General features: G+C 37.0%; 1 protein-coding gene across 1 annotated transcript in view; it reads right to left on the bottom strand.

The window, feature by feature from the left end:
- GLT1D1 (glycosyltransferase 1 domain containing 1) overlaps nucleotides 1-23470 on the bottom strand; it is a 56492-nt gene that overhangs the window by 6264 nt on the left and 26758 nt on the right. Inside the window, exons 7-11 of the mRNA XM_049806358.1 lie at nucleotides 18301-18396; nucleotides 17168-17217; nucleotides 10087-10130; nucleotides 8443-8563; nucleotides 1095-1193 (exon numbers count right to left, since the gene is read on the bottom strand). Of these exons, the coding sequence (XP_049662315.1) occupies nucleotides 1095-1193; nucleotides 8443-8563; nucleotides 10087-10130; nucleotides 17168-17217; nucleotides 18301-18396 (410 nt within the window). The remainder of the gene's footprint in view (nucleotides 1-1094; nucleotides 1194-8442; nucleotides 8564-10086; nucleotides 10131-17167; nucleotides 17218-18300; nucleotides 18397-23470) is intronic.

Raw genomic sequence — 23470 nt, 5'->3', positions numbered from 1 at the left:
AATAATTTTTAAAATAGCTTTATATCTCAGCCTTCACTAGCCTGGAAGTACCCCATTTCCAAAGGATATTGCAAGAAGAGGGAATTCTTCTGCAACAAAATAAATTCCAGAAGTTAACAAAGACATTTTTTTGTAGAAACCGTTGGAAACATTGAATATTCCAGGAAAAAAAGCCACCAAAGCCAAACCATGAGCTGCAAGCATTTTTCTATTAAAAAAGCCCTCCAAAACTGAGAAAATTCACCTTCCTCAAACACAACTTAATAGGATGCATTAATCACACACTCCACAAAGTAAGTAAATACGATACTTTTTCTACTTCGCAAAATTATCAAATGGACTGTTCTAGTAAGATTTTTTTAATCTTGAGTTGGATAAAAACACTGAGGGAATATGTGTCTGAAAGTCACCTTCCACAGCATATACCAATATGTAACAGCAAAGACATAATGCAGGAAATATACCGAAATTAAAATTTCCAGCATTTAAATATGGGTAGTGTTCTCTCTCCCCGCTCTTACTTATCTTCACAGAAACTCCATTCTAACACTTAATTTTAGTCATTAATTATTTTCTGACCGAGCAATACCTTGGACCTAATAATGCTTCATATTAACACTTACTGCTAGAAATTATAGATAACATATTATCTAAAACTTCAGGCTCATGGTTCTCTTTCGGTTAGCTACTGCTTGTCTAATATGAGTTCAGTATTTCAGTTAGTACCTGGAGAGAAATATGACATAGGGATCGCATCTCTTCCAGGGTTTGCTTATGGAACCTTCAAAACTGAAGTGCAACAAGTTGATGAGAACCGAGCCCCGTTCAGATGGCAGCCTCTAAAGCAGCACAGGCTAGACAAACATTCAGCAAGGCTGACACCTAGTAAAAGTTTAGTGAACTGCAAAGTGAATGTGAAACAACAGCAGAGCTTCAAGAAAGGCAGTCTAACACCCAGGTTTTCAGGAGAATCTGAGAAAAACAGCCACGAGGAAAAGTGAAGTTTCCAGACAGGCGCAAACATGTAATGGAAAATGAACCTGACCTTTGGAAGGGAAAGGTCTAAGGATTTCTTGGTTTGTTGGTTTTTTTACCTGGGGATTTGAAAATAGCAGTCCTGTTTCCTTATGTTTTATTATTGCTGCATTCCCAGGAATGTTCCTTGCCAGCACTGGAATACATAAATCCATTGCCTAGAGGAATATAGAAAAAGGGGACAACAGTTTATTAGGATTCAGGAATCCTGAGATGCTAATGACAACAATTTTAAAATGAAAAGCAGAAACAACAAACCAGACTTCTTTCCCATCTCTCCAATTTTTAAGTTGAAATATACCATGTCTAAGGTGATCTCCTATATGGAACTTCTCTGAAATATTTTGTTTATATTTTTGTTGGTCTTGTAACTTTGAACATATTATCAGAAGCAATCAATCCAGAAAGTCAATGGATAGCTGCTTCATCCTTTGTTCTTTTCCACCTCAAGTATGCAGTTTGTTTCCCATTGGAAGCTCCTGACATATGGCAGGCTTGAAGAGGATAAAATTAAAGTTCGGATCAAAGGTTGTCACTGTAACTCCTACTGTTATTGTGCATAGATGAGAAGATTCGTTCATAGCACAAAAAGCCAGTTCTCCCCAACAAAGTATCTGTTCTTGTTCCATTAAAACACATTTTTCACAGATTTTCTATAACATTTGCAGAGCTGGAGAGATGTGGGCAGTTCAACAACAGTGAAAGTGACCGTGGAAATCACTTGGCTCTTTCTCCTCAGCCCTGATTCCTATGGATCATATAGGACTCTGGAAGGAGTTTGTCTTTTGACAGCATCTGTTACTATCGCCTGTCTTGGACCTTGAGCGTTCAAGGACTGCAGGGAAGTATGCAGTGATGCAGCTTCTGACTGAACTATACCAAGGAGAGGAGAGAAAAGGTTATGCTTTCAGAACACATTATGCTTTCAAAACATATTATCTACAAAGCTATTAGTATGGGACTTCTCAGAGACCAAGGAATACATCTGAAGAAGTAAGATTTGATTTGACATAAATTATAGGCTGTTTGTTTGATATATTTATTCATTCATTTGTACGTATATGTATGTGTGCATGTATGTATATACATAAAAAAAAAGGAAAGGAAGTGTGGGGTCTCAACATGGTAGCATTTCAGGTTGCCTGCAGTATCAGGAGCAGAGATGCAACACAGCATCCATTCAAAGCTAATAAACCATTTCAAGAGACCTAACGCCTGGCAACTTTAAAACACAGATTGCTTAGATTTTGAAGTAACTAGTGTGCAAACCCTGGCCACTCAACTCTGTTACTCATGCATATCTTGATCTGAAACTTTAATTACTATTGATGAATTAGGAAGTCTTGAGATGCACTGACTGTAAAACCAGAAAAAACTCATATTGTACAATTATCACAGTGTCAAACAAGAAAAAAAAAACAACAAACAGTCCCTCCAAATCTTCAGTGTTTCATACTGATTCCCTGTCACTTCAGAGTGAATGCATTTTTAATTACTGTCATTATACTCCTGGATGGGGACCAATTTTGCTTCAGTCTACATAGCAAGAAAACAAAACTCCAAGGAGAAAACCATGCTTTTTTATAGTTCGGACAAAACTGAAGACAAAAATACCCTGGCTGATAATGTACAGAACCAATTATGTTTTGAACAGTGATGGACTGCTGTGACTTAAAATGTCTTAATAGTTAAAATATCCAAGAGAAACACTGTTTAAATCACCACTGCAGATGAACTTACTCTGGACATAGAACTTCTATAGTCCTTTTGGCATGAACGTCTGCTTTGCAGCAGTTAGCTCTAACAATAATAATAAACCTTAATGAAATAAGGAGTTCTACACTTTGTATCAGAAACTATGGGATCAGCTGGAGGTAATTCAGACAAATAGACTAATGAAGTGAACACAAACCAGAATATATAAATGAGAAATATAAAAACTATAGACCAGATGTCTGAATTTATTTAAGTATCTAAAGTTGTTGAGATACAGCTTTTTTTAAAATAAAAAAAAGTCATTTTGGCGAGAGGAAATACAGTTTTGGTCATCCACAAATTATTTGTCATTTGCTCTGACTTCACTGTTAAACAAAAGAAATCTGTTTTCCAAAGGTAGATTTACAAAAAACATTTGATGACAGTATCTACTTATCAGTACAGCAAAGTTCATAGAACTTCAAAGTTCACCCAGGAAATGAGAGATATTGGTGTCCCACTCTGCCTGACAGGTTTTGAATCTGCAGGTCGAGGAATTTGCTTTTGGCTCTAATTACCCAATTATAGACCTAACACAGGGTTCCCACAGAAGCATCAACATCTCCAAGAGAGACAGAATTTCTGATTCAGCTCTTTTTCAGCCCTTCCTATTGACAGGCTTAAATGCCCTTGTGTTCAGTCTGCTGGCTATTGACCTCATTCAAACACGTTCAATGAACAGGGAATGAAGATATTTGACTTGAACTTCTGAACTGAAAATCAAGAGCTTGATAGTGGCAGTGAAGTGTGTTGGCATTCATTGTCACCTGCCTAAGACCCTCTCCTCACCTCTCTGTATTTCCCCTTTTAAAAAACAAAACTGTAAGAGTATTTATTTCAGGTTTGGCTACTTTCCAAACAAGTGACTGTCCATTCAAGGGAAAGAACACCATTAAAAAAAAAAAAAAGACAGAAAACAAGAATGAAAGAACACACAAAACACAGCACAACCACCCCAGGACTGATGGTTGGAAGTGCCACTATCCCCACAAACAGTTACCTGCCAGACAGAGGGGAGTTTGGATTTGAGCATGTCGGATGCAGTGGATAGTGGACACTGTGCCGTTGGGCTAACTTCGATAGTGAACATCAAATATGCGTGTGAGTGGCCTGTGGCAGTTCCGTGTTGAACTGTACCTAATGGTGTGGTTGCATAGGCTGGCACAGTATTGCTGCACTGCAGTTTAGATTGGATTGTAGCACACATGTTAAAAAACAAAAATTGTCTTAACATATGCTCATTCACTTCTATTTCTGAATGCTACATAGTTGATGATGCACTGAAGTTGATCACTAAGTTTATATTTCATTTTCCGTAATTTCTGAACTCTAAAGGGAAAGACATTTGTTCTGTCTCATAGAGCTGAAGGGCAGTAGCTGCTACGTAAGAAAACTTTCAGGTCCCAAAACACATAGGTACCAATGAATTATAGCTACTGAAAGACAGAACAGATGGACAAATACATAAGGTGTGGGGCTGCCTTTATACCAGCTAGCCTTAAACAAATGGATTGGGCTGTAAATAATTACTGCGTGAAGTGGCTTAGAATTTAATTTAGATACTTAGTCTGTTTTTAAGCAGTAAAAAGAATCATTTGCATTGTTGAAGATATGTATAATTTACTGACCTATGTTCCACGAATAATAGCATAAAATAACATTTTAGTCCATTGGCCATCTGTTTTGTTACATTATTCTGACTGCAAATGTGTTTTAATGCTATTTCAGAAGGATGCAGGGTGTACGTTTCAGCTTTGGAAGCATTTTATACAATAAGCATTTCTAACCAGCAGTATAAGGCTTATAGAGTAAATACAGGTTTTGTTTACTGTTTTGTCTTCTGGATTGTCCCTCGTTTTCTTCCTCCTAGCCTATGCACCTTTTTGTTGGCCCCTCTTCAATGTTGCCGCCCTACAACAACACTTCATTTTTATTTTTTTTATTTTTATAGTTTGCTGTGGCTTATATTCCCAGCTACTAGGCCTGTATTTCATATGTTGTCTAAGACTGGATTTTGCTTTACAACAGAATAGAGTCTGACCATCTTCCTTTTCTATGACAGTTTTTTTTTAATCGGCTTTTTCTTGGTAAAAGCGTAACAATCTAATGACTTTTACAACCTTTGGAATACTCTTGAGAGCACAGAAAAAGTACTCCAATGAAATGGTGATGGAAAAAACCTCTTTCTTACCAAATATACAAAGAACATATAAAATTTTCCAGTAGCAGTGCCTTTTTTCACCATCACATGCCCAGGAACATGCAGAACTCCTGAGCTTTCTGATGAAGAGATGTATTTTAAACGCTTGCTATAATGCTTGTTTTCTCTTCTTCAGATGCCAAACAGAAAACAGATCAGTTATCGCAAAATCTCTGCAATATCAGTACTAGACGACAAAGTAATCAGTTATGGCTTCTAGTTCTTTCATACCTTAAGGCAGGTTGAAATAGATACGATTATATATTTATCTCATTTATCTATTAAACATTTATCTCATACTAAAATACTGTTTACAGATTCATGACCTTGTTAAATTTTGAACTTGGAAGAGAATGAAAGTTGCATTTCCAAGTTCAAGCAAGATGTTATCTCCAGCCCAGGACCAAAAGATTTTTATAAAAAGTTTTCTGCCTTATTAATTTAACAAGATCTTAACAGATGGCCCTTCGTAGTGCTGGCCATCTCAAGCAGGGACTTGACTTTATTAGATTGACACTTCCTCTGAGAGAGAGATTTTTACAGTAGGATATTTTATAAGCATGTCATCAGATCCCACTGTACAACTGTCTACAGTTGTATGTCTAGTAAACAGACATACAATACCAAAATCCTTATAACTTTAGAAGAAGAATTCAAACAGGTCTGAGGTACTAAAAAGGGCAAGCTTCAGGTAGTTTCTCAAGCAATAACTAAAGACCTAATTCTGCTTGTAGAAAATCCTGGGACCGGAGCTATTGTCTCACAACACCTGTGCCATGTCTGCTGGACTTTCCTTCCTATAATGCAAGATTTCAGTTTGCACCTGTAATTGGTAACTCATTTGCTTGTAACCAACATGCACCTGAACTAGCAAGCGCAGGCATCTGAAAGCATGCCAGCTCTTTTATCCCTGTTACATGAGTTCCGTGATAAACTCCAAGTTCTGAGTTACCAGTTCAGAGATTAGGCTGTCCTTCCTCCACCATTCAACAACAAGGCAATATAAGACTGAGGCTGGTGGAAAGAAGTGTGTTACACCTACGGTTATAGATTTTCCAGGAGGAAATATTCCACTTCAGAATATGTGAAATTGCATTTTATCTTTAAGACATGATTATGCATGAACACAAAACAAACCCGACTATTAGGTTTGACATTATTCCACCAATGTAATAACAGAAGAAAGGAGAACAGGGTCTTTTTTTTCCTCTTTTTATGAAAAAGTTACCATCTACAAGGAAATACCCAACAGCGTAATATAGGTCATGTCTTGCAGTTAGAAGACAGAATTTAATTTTTCCACTATGGTCAATTGCCAGTTTATTTTAGCATGTTTAGCTGTTAAACTCAGTTTAAGACTTAAAGGTAGATTAAATGTTGATTAACTTTTAGTTAAAGGTAGTGTCTTCAGTAGAATTAAATGTATCAATCGTAAGACTAGCCTAGGACATGATATGCACAGCTACATGTAAGATAAAAAAGTAATACTAACTCATCTTATATATATTTATATAAATAAATTCAGCGTGAAAAGTTAAAATGAATACTTCTTGATAATTCATCCTAATATATACTTTTTCCTGATGTAAGAAAAACATCAAAATGGAGGAAGCTGATGTTGCAAGTGCCTATAAAGACATGCTGCACAGAATGCTCTGTTGCCAGAATAGTCTTGTAATTCTTAGAGAAAGAAAAGAAATAGAACAGAGCAGCTGTTGGAGGGGGGAGTCTTTTTTTTTTTTTTTTTTTTTTTGGACAGGTCTGGGTATGAATTGGGAATATACTGTTTAGCATAACTGTGTAGTGGAAACTTAAAGGAAGAGCTTTCCACTAGAGGTGGTATTTGACTATTTAATAGCCCTGACAGGATAATTGAATAGTTCACCACACAGAGAAGAGCTCAAATAAAAACCTTCCTTGTTGATTTAGTCTTATAGTTATCAGATTCAAAACTTCTCAGAATTGCAACTTCAAAAGAGGAGAGCAAAAATCAGTAATTCCTGAAGCAGGCTCAATATTCCCTCTGAAGTAAATTGGCATTATCTTTTTGCTTTGAGTTACCACATATTTGTTAAGACACTGAACTTAGAAGATTGCTCCCTCTCCTGATAAAAGCTAAGGAAAGTGCCTTTTAACTGCTCAAATCTGATGGGAAAATTTTGGGGAAAACTATACCAATTGTCCTGTCAGTCCTGAGTTTGCATACAGATTTGTATCAGGCCAGGCACACTTGCACTTCGGTTGCAGATGCTGTGTCTCCTAATAGTCTTTCTGGTTTGCTTTTCTCCCCCCTTTCCCCCAGCTCCCTCTAACTTACTGACACTCTCAGGAAATAAATCAGATGGATTTTCGGTCAACTGTTATGTGAGTAGTCCTGAAGGGAACATGTAACTGGTGAGGAAGAAGTGATAGTTACTTAACTTTTACTAAGTCAGAGGCACTGACTTAGTTGGGGCTGTGTAATGTGTTGGTCCACTCCATTTCATCTCAACTACCAAACATACAAGATTTGTTTAGCCTGCCACACTGGTAAGTTTAGAAATGTCACAGTCTATAGTAATTGCTGTTTATAGAGTATTGTTGCTGTGAAACAGCATCTGCTTCCACCTCTGAGCATTGGCATTTTACACAGGAAATACACATTTGCTATCTTACCATCATCTAACTTTCATAATTCTTACAATGCTCACTTAGTTCTTACTTATGAGGGCTTTCAGCTGTGCAGAAGAAAAGCACGCTGGAAATGCAACATGTGATTACTCATTAGAAACAAATAGGAGATTCATCAGTACAAATCATGTAATAGTTTCTATGAACTTCTGAGATCATCACAAACCAACATTCAGCCATCACCAAAAAAACCAATGGAATAGTAAACGGCGTCTGCCCAAAGAACTTGCACTTTAAGTACATTTAATTTTTTTCCTAGAAGGCATTTGATACTAAGCAGTGCCCTACTTTGACAGGTATGAAATAATCCTGGTTATTAATTTTCAATATGGATGGCAAAAAAATTAACAGAGCATGTCATTCATTCATTAATCATTTCAGAATTAAATAACCAAATAGAGCTCTTAGATTGCTTTTTGAAAGGATGTAAAAATAAATGAAATTCTATTCTAGCAACATTATAAGGAAGTGGATGTTGAATCAAGAATAGTGACAACCCCAGTAAATCAGAATGATCCTTATATCTCAGGTCTGTATTGTTAATTTAACAGGATTGATAAAATTACATTCTGTCCTTTAAAAAATAGACAAAGCATAAAAAAATGTCAGTTCAAAGGAAGAAAACCTTAATTACTAACACTTCCAAAAAGAAATATTTTAGTTTTGTCTTCACTAGCTTTGAAACATGGACAAAAAATGTTGACACACATTTCCACTGATACAAGGCGATTTCAGATTCACTATAACCTCACTGAAAAACCTTACTGCTAAGATGCAATTACCTCCAGAATTGCAGCAGACATCCCCTCTGAAATGGAGCTGTTCACCACAGCAAAGCACCTTTTCATAGCAGCATGAAGATCATCTTGTGGCATGTCCTGTAATAAATGTACCCCAGGTGCCCTAGAAATAAAATGCAGGCAAATATGACACCTTCTACGAACGTGCTCTAACAATTCTTCCTAAAACTTAGGGCAATGATGGAAGGTGGTCAGAGCAATTCAGGCATGGTTCTGATGTTAACAGTCACTTGCCCACGGGTTAGCCACTTTACCGTGTTTTGGTTAGCTTTCTATCTACAAAAATGTGGTTACAAACTCAATACAGTATACATTGCTATCTGCCACTTCATTGTCTGTTGCTCTGGAATTTTATAGTTGATCACTTAACACCATGCTCCATTAACCACAATCAGTCTCATAATTGAATGAGCTGAGTTCAATGCATAGGGGTGCAATTTTCCCTTAAAGAATTTGTGTAATATAAGGAGGATGCATGCAGAGATTTATGAAAAACACACAGTTTAAATACTTAGAGAAATGGAGCACGATCACCAGAATGGTCAACTGCAGGAGATGCTGACTTTTTGGATGCTGGCTTTTGGGGATGGAATGTGGTTCTGAATGATCTCTTCTGCTTCCTCTTTTATTATAAGCACTCTTCTGTTCTGAATGGTTACACTTCTACTGTCCTCATCTTCCTCAGATTGATCAAGGTCAACTGAATAAGGGGTGAAGGGTGGAAATATAGGGTAATGAGAAGTTCAGTCTCAGATGAATTGAATGAGATCTTTAAGACTGGTGATCATTTTTGAAAAGCCAGCATCTCCTCCGCTGGATGACCCTGCTCCTGCCTCTTCAACCTCAACATGAGATCACTAAGCCAGATGGAAACACAAGTGCATTTGACATTAAGACCAACTCCCTGTCAGCTAGACTTTGTTGAGCATTGCTTTTCTGATTGTGCAGTAACATCCAGTTTCTGCAGAGATAAATAACTATATCAACTGGAGTAAAAACACATGATTGCAGGAGTCATGTTTCCCATGAATAACCTGGCAGAAAACAAAAAACATTATCTTTTGCTCCAAAAATGGCATTGCAAACACATATTTTATGCAGATTTTATTATCAGATATTATGAATCAGAGATAACATGGTGGTTCTGTTCAAGTCAGACAATTCTAGGTTCTGCAGACACACAAAAAAATCTTGTTTCTCCAATATTTATACCCTTCAATCAGGAAGCATATAAACTAGGGACAGAAAAAAGCTATACAGGGTTATCTTGCCCATCTACCCATTTACCCACCAACACCAAGCATGCAAAATCTTGCAGAGGCCAGGATGAAAGAAAGAATTAAAAGACCCAAAAGAATAATAAATATAAATCCCACTAAATCAGATGTGATTTAACACAAAACATGAAGCGATCTATTGGTAATTGTAAAATTTAAAATGCATAGAATACCTAGTCTGAGAATGTTACACGCCAAATAATCAGAACACATTTGTTAGTCATAGAGAGAGTTGTGCATATATGTTCATTTGTATATACAAAAGAGCATTTAGACACATGATTTTAAAGGCTAGTCAGCCAACTGCTTTCATTTGGAGCAGACAGAAAGCTTAACATTAACTTCTTACCTTTTAACTTTTTCCTTAACTTCACTTGTAAAAAGTGGATCGACCTAGAAAGGAATACACACACAGGTATATGGCACTACTTTAGCACTATAGCATATCTTTGAAATACCCAGAAAAGAAAAATAAATTTTAGCACATTTTTTACTGAAATATTTCAATATATGAATGTGCCGAGCTTTAAAATCATACCACAGATCTGTAACTTGGTCGTTGCATTTGACTCTTCAGACAAATGCTCTCGTGAGTGATTGACACTTAGAATACCCAGCTAGGGGGGTGAGTGCACAGTATAGCAGAGCGTGAATTAACTACTCCACTCTAAACCTTTAAGTGACTTCCTAATGCAGCGTAGCTTTGGGCTACTGTCAGAAAGGGAGGTTCCATTTCTTCTCCCCTGACATCCCTCTGGCTGCAGGTTCTAATTAGAGCTAGATCTATTTAACATGAATGACTGTTTTCAGATGACTCTGCTAAGGCTAACATGATTCAAATGACCGATTTGACAACTTACTGTCTAAGCAAGGAACAATGCACTGATGTGCCAAGCAATTCTCTGTCCCTTTATGTATGGAGTAAGCAATGTGAGGAAGGAAAGGAACTTTTCAGGCTTCAGTTAACGCAGGAAGCGATCCGCATGTAAACTGGGACAGTCAGATAGATGTTATGCACTGACGGAAACATTTGTTTGAAAACTAATAAACACAAAATTCTAAAATACAGTCTAACATGAAGGCATGCTTAACTATGTCTGCTATTTTCATTTAACATGATTAAAAGAAATAAACGGATCTTGGAAATCCTTAACTAGACATGAGGAACAGAACTCAACTTTTTTTATTAAGGCTGACTGACTATATTAGATTAATTTATGATAGCTTGCACAGCACGCAGCAGTTGTAACATGGGAACAACATGGCTTATTTTTTTTTAATGCACATTAATATTTTGGGTTTGGATTTTTTTTCACATTATGAGATAGAGAACACTCACAAAGCATTTTAGAAAACTCTTTTGGAAAAAAGTCAGAATTTATTTTATAACTATGATTGTGTGCTTTGAACACAAGATTAATTATTTCCTGAAAACTGAGCTTCATAAATGAAAAGATTCAAGGGAATCACTCTTGTACTAAGGAATGAATTCCTACTGAATGCAAGAAATAAAAGGCTTGCATAACTGCTTAAGAAAGTATTTCTGGTAACAGCAGGGAGGGAAAATCAAGTGCCCTTTCCTGAAGCACTACCTGATCCTGGCAACAGAGTGTGATACAGATCCATACACTAAGCCAGTATGTCATGTCACAGGTTCCTTGGATATTTCATACTGAACTTCCCATTTGCTATTTCTATATAAATATCTTTTCAGCTTTTTCCCCAAAGTACTATTTTGATGCTGAGTTCCTCTCATGAGGAACCATACTCTGTTTCCATTAAAATCAATGGAGTACTTGCAAGTGATTTAATGAGCAGTGGGATATGGTCTTTTGCTCTTCTACCTTTAGAAGGATGAGAAAAACTACAGCCTGTGACTCATAAAATTTTGAAGATATTAATTTCTATCCCATCTACTTCTGTGGAAGCCAAGAAATTGCCATCTGCCTCATAAACAGAACACTCCTTTAAGCTGTATTCTTCTATTGGTAGATATTCCAAGAGGCCTGGCCTGAATATGAGAATTCAGTTAAAATATTACCTTCAGGATGGGTGTAGCAATGACTTAGAGAAGTGATCCCCCTGAGCTACATTTAGGAACTTGAGGGGGCACAGTTATCTAACCACAGGCTCAATATAACAGAAATTAGATACAACATAAGCTGTTCAGTAAGTTGGAAATGCACTTAAAAGATGTGAATGCTTCCAAAGCCAACTGACTATGGCAAGCTGCCTAGGAACTTAGCACAGTCTCAGAAAAACCTACTGAAAAGAAAAGAATGTTACTTCCACCCCAAATGTCTCCCTGATCCAGTTCTACAGGTAGAGTGTTGCCACATTTTATTTTGTTACCTATCAACATAGCAGGGAAGTATGATCATCAGCTACCTATCATCTTTTGTTAAAAAATCATCCATCCAGAGGAAGAGCCTTCAGAGAGATGCAAATTTCATCAATTTAGCAGAGATCAGAGAAAAGCAGCTTGCGTCATATGAATAGTTTCTATCAGAACAGATGAGATAAGATGACACATGGAAAGGGGAGTGGGCACATAGCAAGAAACCACAGCTAACAGGACCAGATATGCTATTAAGGAAGTTCTACTCTGCTGACGGGCAAAGAAACATCTGAGATGTTTGACAGCACAGAAAGTCACAGATGAAATGCTGCACAAAGATGAAGGCGCCTGTTAAGGACAGGGCCTGCCATGATCAAAATCTAGGAAATCTTCTATAAACACACCATATTAAATTGCTGTCATATAAAAATTAACTCAGACAGAAGCAATGATCCAGAAACATCTTCATTATCATGCTGGGACTACTGTGGCCCTCTAGACTTTGCAGGGGAAAACAGGTCTTAGTGCATTTAAAGTTCTGTCAGAGCATCACCCAGAGTACTAAAGAGTGAAAAGCTGTATCTGCAAGCATATTCAATACAGATAGGAAGAATTTGCTCATTTGATCGGGTTCGTGAGGTTTTGACAGCATCGCTGTGAAAGGAATCAGCTTTATTCACAGCAGCAGGTGACCCCACATTACAATTCTTATCTGATCGATTGTTGAATAGGCTCAGCAAGAGAACTGAAAACAAAACTGTTGTCTGCAATGCAACGCAATCTGCCTGCAGCAAATGCACCAGAAATAGAAGATCCTTGCAAACATACTAAACTCAGCCATTTCTACCATTCTACATCACCTTTTCCATACACTAAATGCTTAAGGAAATTCAATGTCTTCTGGCTTAGCATGGAGCTCTACTACTGCAATTTGGGACAATTAACAACTTGTAAAAAATACAGTTTTAATTCAGCTGAAACAATTTGGCAACTAGGATCTAAAGTAACAAAACTTCAGGTCTACAAGAAAAATATATAATCTTTTTAAGAAATATTAGAACAGCTTAATTTACCATTTCTATACAAGTGTTTCATTTTCAGGGAGTTTTTCTTGGAAGAACAAGCAAACAAAGGGTTAGAAGAGTTGTCAGCTTAATGGTAGCAGTAGCTCTAACCTTTTAAAAAATATCTTGGTGATATTAGGGCACTTATTCAGGATATAGCTGGCAGAATTACATATTCCTCAGCAGGCTAAAGAATTTGAAATTGTATCTTTGTCTCCTATCTGATTTTCCTAATTATTGTGCTCTCGGGTATTCTGGAGCAGGTTACTAGACTTCCTCTAGTTCCTTAGTTTAGTTGTGTCAACAGCTGTTTTATTTTAGAACTAGCCCAGAAAACACACAGTAGGTTAAGAGCCATCCACTACAAAGAGATGACCCGCAGGGTCCCATCATCTGTGGAGGCAGTTATTCAACTAAAACTGTCTCAGTAGGCATGGAAAGAAGTTGGACAGAGGAAAAATAGCTGTCAATGGAAAAGTGTCATTACAAACACAGCAATGTTCTGTACTGTCTACAAGAATGGTTAAGAATTATGCAGAGAGGTACAAAGTGGGCTTCAAGAGATTACCCAACAGCTGAACACAAGTTTTGTGACCTTAAATTTTTAAAGTTTCATAAGCTTCTATTCTTGGAATATAGAGCTGCTGAAAATTAGCTATTGTTTCAAATTTCATTATAGAAATGAACAAAAGGAAACCTGGAAGAAGAGATAAATGCTAAAAATTTTACATTATACAGTACCCAGTCCTGCAACATATTTGAGACAATCATGCATAATTGCAGGGAAAAGGTTATAATCTTATGGAAGCAAAGCAGAAAATAGTGTGGGGGCCTTTTCTTTATATTCTTAATTAATATAGTCTTACTGTGTGGGTTTTTAATATTCACAATAAACATAACTTGCTTCACAGATAATGACACTGATTTTCTTAAGATTTTGTGGTTTGAGAAATAACATGAATAAGAAAAGTACAGCTAAATACCAATAGAGCTGAGATTTATTTTCATCCTTTAGCAATATTTTAGTACTATGGGAGAAATATGTTTTTAAATGTTTTAAGGAGGTTCAGTCCTTGATCCCGCCTATGCACTGCCACAGGGTTATTTCTGGTAGTTACTGTAAAGACGTTAGCTTATGAAAAAGTGAAGCAAATTTAAAAAGATGACTAAAATGTTTAAAATCCTCACTGGAGGCAGGAAGTGTATCTTTTGATTCTAAAGCACAGCTTCATTACACCTGCTCTAGATTTGACTTCCACACCAGTTCACTTCCAAATCATTTTGTGCATTAGTATGGAAAAAAATGCAGATAAAATAAAAATGTAAAAACCCCTTTTAAAAACAAAATCACATATCCTAAAATTTACAAATAACAAAACTGAATGAGAAAATAGAAAAATAGTTCTTATTTGCCCATTCAGATTCTATTTATTTTCTTATAAAACAGACTGCCTGCAAGTTTTCAGGCTCATGTGAAGATGAATCAGAGCTGAGACTTATAGAGGGACAAGAACACATTACCTAGATGAAACAGTGACATTTTTAGAACCCTTTTAGCATCAGCAAGAGTTTGTTTCATATGACACAGCTGCCTACTCATACCTTTTCCACTGGTTAGATTAAGGCTACAGGCTGCCTTTTCAAGACTTATACTATGGATATACATGTACCACGACTGACTTCTTTCTCAAAAATCTTGCAATTAGATTTGGTAGTTTAGTAAAGCATGTTCCCTTGACACAGGCCACATACTAAAAGCAGAAGCGGGAGGCCAGTCTCCCTGCATCTCCCCCTGGTCCCTGTCCAGGGCTGTGGGAAGCTGTGGGAATGAACCTAATTTTGCACAGAATTAGGAGAAGCACTTCACTGGCTCAGAGGCATCTTTCCCCCGCTCCCTCACCAACTTACAGTGCAGTCACTACTGTTGAGGATCTGGCCCACAGCAAACACTGTGCTAGCAAATATTTAGGTAGGGTATTGGTTAGACTGAGATTCGGGGAATATTCATCTTTCTCTCATGGTTCTGAAAATAACCACGCATTTTGTAGTTTTGCACTTTTTCAGCACTGTACTTAACAGAAATCTTAAGAACATTTACTTGTTTGTGGATGGTTCCTTTCTAAGGGCCTTAGTTTCTGCAGGTGAAATCAGACAGATCGCAAAGTGGAAATAACTGGAAACAATGTTGGATGCTCAAACACCAAGTTTTAAGAGACAGTTAGAAAAGAAAGGACTGGCAGAAAACTTATGCAACCCTTTACTCCTTTTTAAGCATTCAGAACAGACTCAGACTTCGCTAAAGTGATACATACTTCCCTCTGCAGAGAAGTTCAGTCTTGTTACCTCCTCAAAAATCATGCTACTTGATTTAAAAATGATAGGGTGGAGTTGGGTGGATTCAGTAGTTTTCCTTGTTTATGTTCATGCTTCATAAGCCCACATTTTCAAACCTTTCTCCACAACTAGAAGAAGATTATTTCATTATAATGACTGTGTGTATCTCAGCCAGACCCAATACACTGCGATAGTTTTGATTTTAATCTCTTTCAGGAGGTGGTGCTTTGTGAAAAGCAAACCATTGCTGAGAAACTCATGACAACATTTTGAGACAGCAACCCAACTATATGTTTTATCTAAAGGGAGTTAGTTATCACAGAAGAGCTGCCATTTAACTGATTGACACTGTTGTGAAAAGAGAGAATTAGAAGTCGTAAATTCCAAATTTGTTAAACAGGATCTTTATGACTTAGGGGGAAAAAAAAATGAAATCTCACATTTTACTAGAATACATATGATTCATTTGGAAGGAATGATACCAACTCTAAGCTTAATCTGAGATGTGGACATATAAGAACAACTCAGTTTATTTATTTTAGTCAACCCTACCTTCCCTCTCAGATATCTGTATCCCAGGCCTTAGTGCACTCAGATTCTAAATGTGACACAGACTTCACCAATTTTATTTTTCAGCTCAAGCTCTGTCCTTGCTGTCTGGTGTCAGACAGAAATCTAGCATCATTTTACACCTGCTGACAACTGTTAATTGTGTACGAATTGAGACTACCAGAAATGGCATCAAAATCTAAATGGAATGGAACAAAGACGCAATCCTCCACGTGAACAAAAGATGTAAGAACAGGGATAATGAGCATCTGATATCACATTCATGGTATTAAAAAAACCTCATTAACAATACCTGCTAAAAAAATTCTTCTAGATGGCAACTGCTGCCTTTCAAAATATTTGATAAGCTCATTTATAAATTATTCATATTGAAATAGGAATTTCTAATATTTTATTTGCAAAAGCTTCCCATTTTTAGTACTTTCTGATGCTCTAAAAAATTTTGTACTATCCCACAGGTATAAAAACAGAAGCCAGTATTAAAATCCAAATTTTTTGATATTTTTTATCTTCAAAAGTTCTTCCTGTAGTCAAATGAAACACTAAATGTTTTGTTCTAAGAGACCATAATAGATTAATAGCATTATTAAATCATGTGCTTGAGCTAAACATAAAATTATAGTAATCCAGCTGCAAATACCCTTTATAAAACTAGCCCAAGCCTTCTGAACAAAAAAGAATCAGTATATATTATAAACAAATCTACAGCAGCTGCAAACTATCTTAGTGCTATTGATAACAGTTTGCATTAATACAAACCTAACTAAATAGAGTTGAGCTACCTCAGTGCATATCCTCTACAGAAAAACCCTCTTAGCTGTTTTGCCTTTTGCAATGCAAAAGCAGAGCACATGCTGAGTGCGGAGGCCTTTTAGCTGACAGCAGAACTCTGAACTTTAGAAGTCCGAGCATTGGAATAGATTCCGCTTCCACTTCCACAGTTTAGACCTGTTGTGAACAGCCTTTACAACTGGTAGGTTTGTACCTTCTTATCTCTGCAACAGTCAGAAGTCCTCTGACTTAGGTTCAGTTTGGAAAGAATTACTGCGATATCTCAGATGCGAGTAAATGGAAATATTTGGGAATAAACATACACATAAAATAAAATTACAACACCAACTTACTGCAGGTCCAATTATGCCCAGATGGACACTAGGATCCTTTCTGTGCCAACCTAAAACAGAAGATGAACATCTTTTTTATCAAACAAAATTATTAATTTTTAATTTATTTTTTTTCTCCAAAATCAATGTAAATAGCTGCCTGAATAAAAAAGAATTAGGCAAATATTGTATTACTACTTAAAAGACTGAATGTGTACCAGATTTCACGCTCAGCCCTCCCATTACTCCTCAGAATTCAAATGATTAGCATATCTGAAAGTTAGTATTTAGCATTTCTGCTTCATACATTCTCTTATGATTCAAAGGTTATTTAACTAAGCTCAGATAGTAATTGTGAATCATCTCAAGAGAACAATGCTCTATATAATGTAGTGACTCTGGCCACTAAGACCAAATTATTTGAATTTTTTCCTATGTAAAGGAACATGTGGAAGCAACTGCAACCTTTACAACTAATATTCAGTTATATGCATAAGAGAAATCTGCTGCTCTTTCAACACCAGCATAGAACAAAACCAGTTACTTGACTTTAATAAACTACATTTGTTACTAAGTGTCACAAGGTGGTAAAGGCTTATAAAAGTAAGCTGAATAGTGGAGGCTAAATTTCCAACTTGGAATATCTGAACCTTTGACAGACACAAAGAAAACCTGGCAAAACGTTCACCTACATGACTACAAGAAAACTTCTGCCTAGTTTACAGGGTTGAGCCATAACAATAGGTGGTAACATTTGCTTGTAACTTCAATGATACTAATTAGCACACGTGCAAATCAATGTAACAGCCACGGGACAGTAAGATAAAAATGTTATTTTGAAGTAGGTGAACTCTTCTTTTGTCTTCCATTAATATTGTATGTAACAGCAAAACAGTTTTCCCAGCAAGTAAAATCATCAAATATTGCTTTGATTTTAATGCTCAGTTATTCCCAGCAGGCTGGAAAAGACGCAGTACAGAAATAATGTGTTGAACAGATCAATGGTTACATGAGCATTTCTTTTTTAAAATGTAAATACATGATGAAGTTCTCTGCAATGAATAAAAAGCAGCTTATGCCAAATTTATAAACACTAAAAGAAATGCATCGGAATCCAGGGACAAAACAAGGGTATTCAAATAGCAGGTACCTACCTGAAAATACATCTACTAAATACAGAGGGTCTTTGACTCTTCGAAGTCCGCATATCAGAAGAAACATATGTAAAGTGCCTGTATCTGTAGGAATATCTGTAACAAATAATTGTAAAAGTCTGAATACAGACAAAAAAGCTGAACACTCCAAATTGTTTCATGAATGAGTGGTAATAGCAGTAATAGGGTGGACTGTGAAAAATTCTCATTATTGTTCCCTCTGTCTCTTGCTTTCGCATCAATCCTCAAATCAACTCAGTGGAGAACTTAATCATGCACATCATTTTATAGGGCACAGGAATTTCTTTCCAGAGGCAGTGAATGCGCAGGATTTGGAGAAAAAGCCAGTGGCTGGTATTCTTGAACACCAGAACCCAGCTTTGACTGACGAGGCAACTATACAACTAAGTGTGTTTCTCAATATTTCTACCCATAAGAAGAATAAATTTGCATCCACCACCTATTTCAAGAATATTGTGAGGTTTAGTTAATCAGTGGCTGTAGGGATTAGAGCTTTTGATCTGACACTTTCTGTTATAAAAGATCAGGTAAATGTCCCATAGTTATCTATCCCTAATATGCCAGCATTGGTACAGAATAATTAACTAGAAGTTAAATTATGGCAAAGCATTTATTTTAACCTTATTGCTAAGAAATACAAATGAAAAATAATTTGAGAAAAAAATCTCAACATGGGAATTTTTAGCATTGAAAATCTCTCTTGCAAATACACAGAAACAACGCATATGAAATAGTTTTATAGGCTATATTACAAAAAGAAGATCTTGTGTAGGATATTGCAGTTGCCATTGGCTCTATGACAGCACAATTAATTCAGAACATACTTCTGGAGAAGGGTCGCGACGTGATGAACTTTGGTAAAATGTGTTTATGATAAAACAACATAATTCACAAATTGCTGAATGAACACACATACCAACAACATAACTTAATAAACACTAGAGGGGTTGAAATATTCATGTTTGATTTACTGTAGTGAACAAATCAGTTCGCTGTCCTTCAGATCACCTGTTTATTGAGCTCATGGCAAGGATGGATGACGCATCATCTAACACCAGGCAGTTCAACAGGGACCATCAAACCGCTGCTCTTCAGCAGCGGGCTGTTTGTGAGACACGAATGCGCGGGTTCCACGCTGGGGCTACGTCACACGTATATCACACAGGAGGGCTATGCTTCATGGTCAGAATGACGGACTGTGGGATTTATGATTAGCAGAGGAAGGCAGCAGGACAGTTGTGGTGGCACCATCGGCTGCTGCTGCTGAACACTGCAGAGCTCCCTTCTCTGAGGCGGCCTCCTCCTCCTCCTCCTCCTCCTCCTCCTCCTCCTCCTCCTCCCTTTCCCTTCCACTCTCCACCAGCTGCAGGAACAACTCAGCTGCTTATATGGCACCGCTGAATCGCTGCAATTTGTAATTTAAGATCACCCGAACTTGGTACCAGCTTAAGGTTCCTCACGGTGTTGTGTACCATAACTGCAGAGTCTGCTCCAGGCCCTGGAAGAAATATGCCAGGAATATCTCCCCTCACGTCAAGGAACTGGATTAACATGAGCTCTGCATCAAACCTCAATTTTGTGGGAGGGGGAGAATCAAAAAAGTGGTGATTCTTGACATACTCAAGTGCTATCGCTTTTAAAATTAAAATGCAGTTCGGGGACTTCTAAATGCTCCCTATCACAGGGTTCATTATTTAGTCTGTTTCATTTAACTTAAACAGCTTGAGCTGTCAAGAGTGGCTGCAGCAGACACGGTAAGTAATATTTTACTGGTTATCGGACCAAGAAATAATTTGTAATTTATAATACACAAACATTTGGATTGAAAAAGCCATTCTTCTGGTGCAATGGGCCATTAATACTGTTTGTTTTTAAGACATGCAGCAGTGGTTTCAATTCATGACATAAACTCACACAAAACATACCACTAGAAAGTACCAGCAAAATTCAGATTGCATTTTAACTATCCATACGGCACAAATATTCATTTTAAATTATGAACTCCCACCTATTGATGCTCAGCTCTAGCTATTTTGGAACAAACTTAAAGTTAGTGCTGAAAGCTCAGTCAGACAGTAGTGAGAAATCAGGACTCCCTGTTCTCACGTAAAGACTACAGAATTATTACACTCTTGATGTGACAGTACCCTAATCAACATTAACTATGCTTGAAATAACTGCTTCTTTTTATCTCTTAACATCTTTCTGTTTCTATCTTATAACTTTCAGTCTATTCATTTTATTAGATAAGGGTTTAAAGTGCTTTGACAATGAAAAGCCCTAATAGACCGATTCTGAGCAGTCCTAACTGCCATTCTGCTCCCTGTACGAAAACCTTAACCTGAAAGAGAAACAGGAAACTGGTCCCACAGACAGTAATTTTGCCATTTAGTTCCTGTGGGATTTAAAAGTACTTCTCCCAAGAATCTCATCAATAACAGTCTAATTATTTCACTAGTGTAATTACCTAAAATAATATTTATTAATGAAAATAACCCACTTATTTGACCTTTATTATTTTGAAAAGACATTCACAACTTGAACTCTCACTACAGACTATCCCCTTCATGCAACTTTACAAAGCCCTACTTGTCTTATCATGAAATTTTATGCACTTTTCTCTGAAATAGCAGATTTTGGGTATACTGGACTACAGACTGGATCCTACATGGCATTTCTAAAAACTGTCATAGATGGGCTAGTAAAAAAAGGATTTGCCTCTGCCATTCAATTTAGTGAAGTGAGAATCAGTTGTAGTTTTATTTTATTGTACGTTGTAGATCTCAGTCATCATGCAATTCATTTTTACAGGCAGACTTTCCCCACTCAATCCACTTAGAAGCATATAAAGACATTCCTGGGAAGACTGTATTACCAGAACATCACTGCCACTGTTTAGTGCTGGGAGTTTACTCATTCTCTATCTACTTAAGATCAAACTGCAGCAGCACTTGTGTATCTTGTTAGCTTTCTGCTCATTCACTGAAACTGGTTAAATTCACACATCAAGATGATGCCTGCATCGGTGTTTTCCCACCTGTTGATTTCTCAAGCCTTGCTAGCACCCCTACTGGGGGGGGGGGGGGGGGGGGGGGGGGGGGGGAAGAAAAAAAAAAAAAAAAAAGGTAGCCATTTGTACAAGCAAGCAATCATTTTGGTATGCTTTGTCCTCACAAGAACGCCGAAAAGGGGAACATATTAAGAGAATAACTGCAATAGCTGCCTATACCAGCTATAGCCATCAGCTGGGTGAAAACTGGTATTTGAAAAAGACATTACTTCTTTTTCCTCGAGCTTAAACAAGAGTTTTGGTATGTGAATTTTTGCTATCATTCTGCCTTTCCCAGATAGGCTACTTAATCTGTAATAAGATACTACCACCTCCTGTGATTCAGTTCTAAAATGAAAATACATCAATATGGCACAATCAACTGATTTGCTCTTTTGACACATTCACTGTGTCACTATCTTGTTTGAATGACATGCAAACACCCAAATAACAAAAAAATGTGTCTGTTTCTCCCCATTTCTGTTAGTGTTACAAAAGCAAAGATTTGAAACAGCACACTGTGCTTCATTATCTCTTAGCTCATGCATCCTTCTGTTTGCTTTGCAAAGAAAATACAAAATGGAAAGATTTGTACATAATCACTTAGCAATAAAAGGAAAAGACTGCATGGTACACGTTTTCCAGCCATCCTTCAGAATCACTATACACTAAATGCAAGTCAAGTCTTGCCACTGTAATCAAATATAATGTGTCAAAAATAATTGTTTAATGTCAGGAAGAGATGCTCCTTTAAACACGTGTTGTCAGTATTTTGTCTATGGCTGTAGTCTGATTTGTTACATTGGCTTTATCTATAAAAAACAGCTGCACATTGGCCAAAGCTGGTCTTAAGCCTACTTAGCAGGTCACCAGTTTAGCAACATGTGAGAGGTCAAAACAAGAACAGTGATTGATAGGATTATAAAAACTCATTCCTCTCATCAGCTTGATGGTATGCTGTCCTGATATGCCACACAGGACCACGGCGATGGTAACAAATGAACTGCAGGTGAGCTGAAAAGAGACAGACACAGTGGAAGATTAAGGCTGATGTGGAACTCCCACAGTCATGCAACTCCTTTTTCATGGTGGAGCAAAGGTGGTATTACGCTGCTCAAAATTGAAACACAGCAATGTAGCGTTGGCACTTAAAATTTCAGAGTGGAATTGCATGATCAAAAGAGTATCCAACTGCTGTTCCGGTGTATTTGTTGATAGTATTGGAACCTGGCACGAAATATACTGGCTAATAGATGAAATGTGATTAATACTCAGGATTCATGTTCTTCTGCTGGCTGTGATTCTGAGTCATGGTATGGCCTGGAGAAAGTTTATCAAATCTGGACTTACCCATTCATCTGCAAGCAGGTTTAATAACTGCTTGATATGAAGCAATGGCACTGGGTTTAATATTTGGTAAACTGTTTTGAGGTCTTCAGTTGCAAGACAGAATGAGAGAATGGAGTATATTAAAAGTGGAAAACATTTTTATAATGCAACACTGGCAACAAGCAGTTTATTATTTAAGATTTCATTGGCTCCTAGTTTGTGCCTTATCTGAAACTGTGTAACTGTTTGTCACGCCAACTACATAACTATTATGACGTACTATGATAGTTTACACTTCGGCCTTTATAAAAATCTGTACTTAGAAGCCAGGATACCAAAACATGAACACAGACAGCTAACACAAAAACCTAAATCATTTCTGAAGCATTAATAAGGACATTGTTTTTCCAAGAAAGGCAAGAATAAGTAGAAGTGTTATCTAAACACATTTTGAAAAAGCAGATTCATTTAACTCCATCCCTCTAGGTACAATCGGGAAAAAACATAGTAATCACAGATGTACAGTAAAAATAAATACATTACTGCAAATCTTTAATCTTACTGAAAAGCTGCAGGCCTCTAAGTGAATGAGTAATATCAAGCATTAGCGTGCTGAGAGGTAAAGCAGCAGTTCGAGAACATCTTAAGTAAGCAATTTTCTCACCATTTGCTCAAATAAAGAAAATATTTTTTATTTAAAAGTCTTTACTGTGCTTTTGTAGGGTGTTTTTGAAATCTCTAGAGAGGAGAAAAATACAAAGAGGAACAATG

Source organism: Accipiter gentilis, chromosome 7 (assembly GCF_929443795.1).
Source record: "Accipiter gentilis chromosome 7, bAccGen1.1, whole genome shotgun sequence".
NCBI classification, from domain to species: Eukaryota; Metazoa; Chordata; class Aves; order Accipitriformes; family Accipitridae; genus Astur; species Astur gentilis.
Note: the sequence above shows the minus strand (reverse complement) of the source record. Positions and strands in the feature narration are given on the sequence as shown.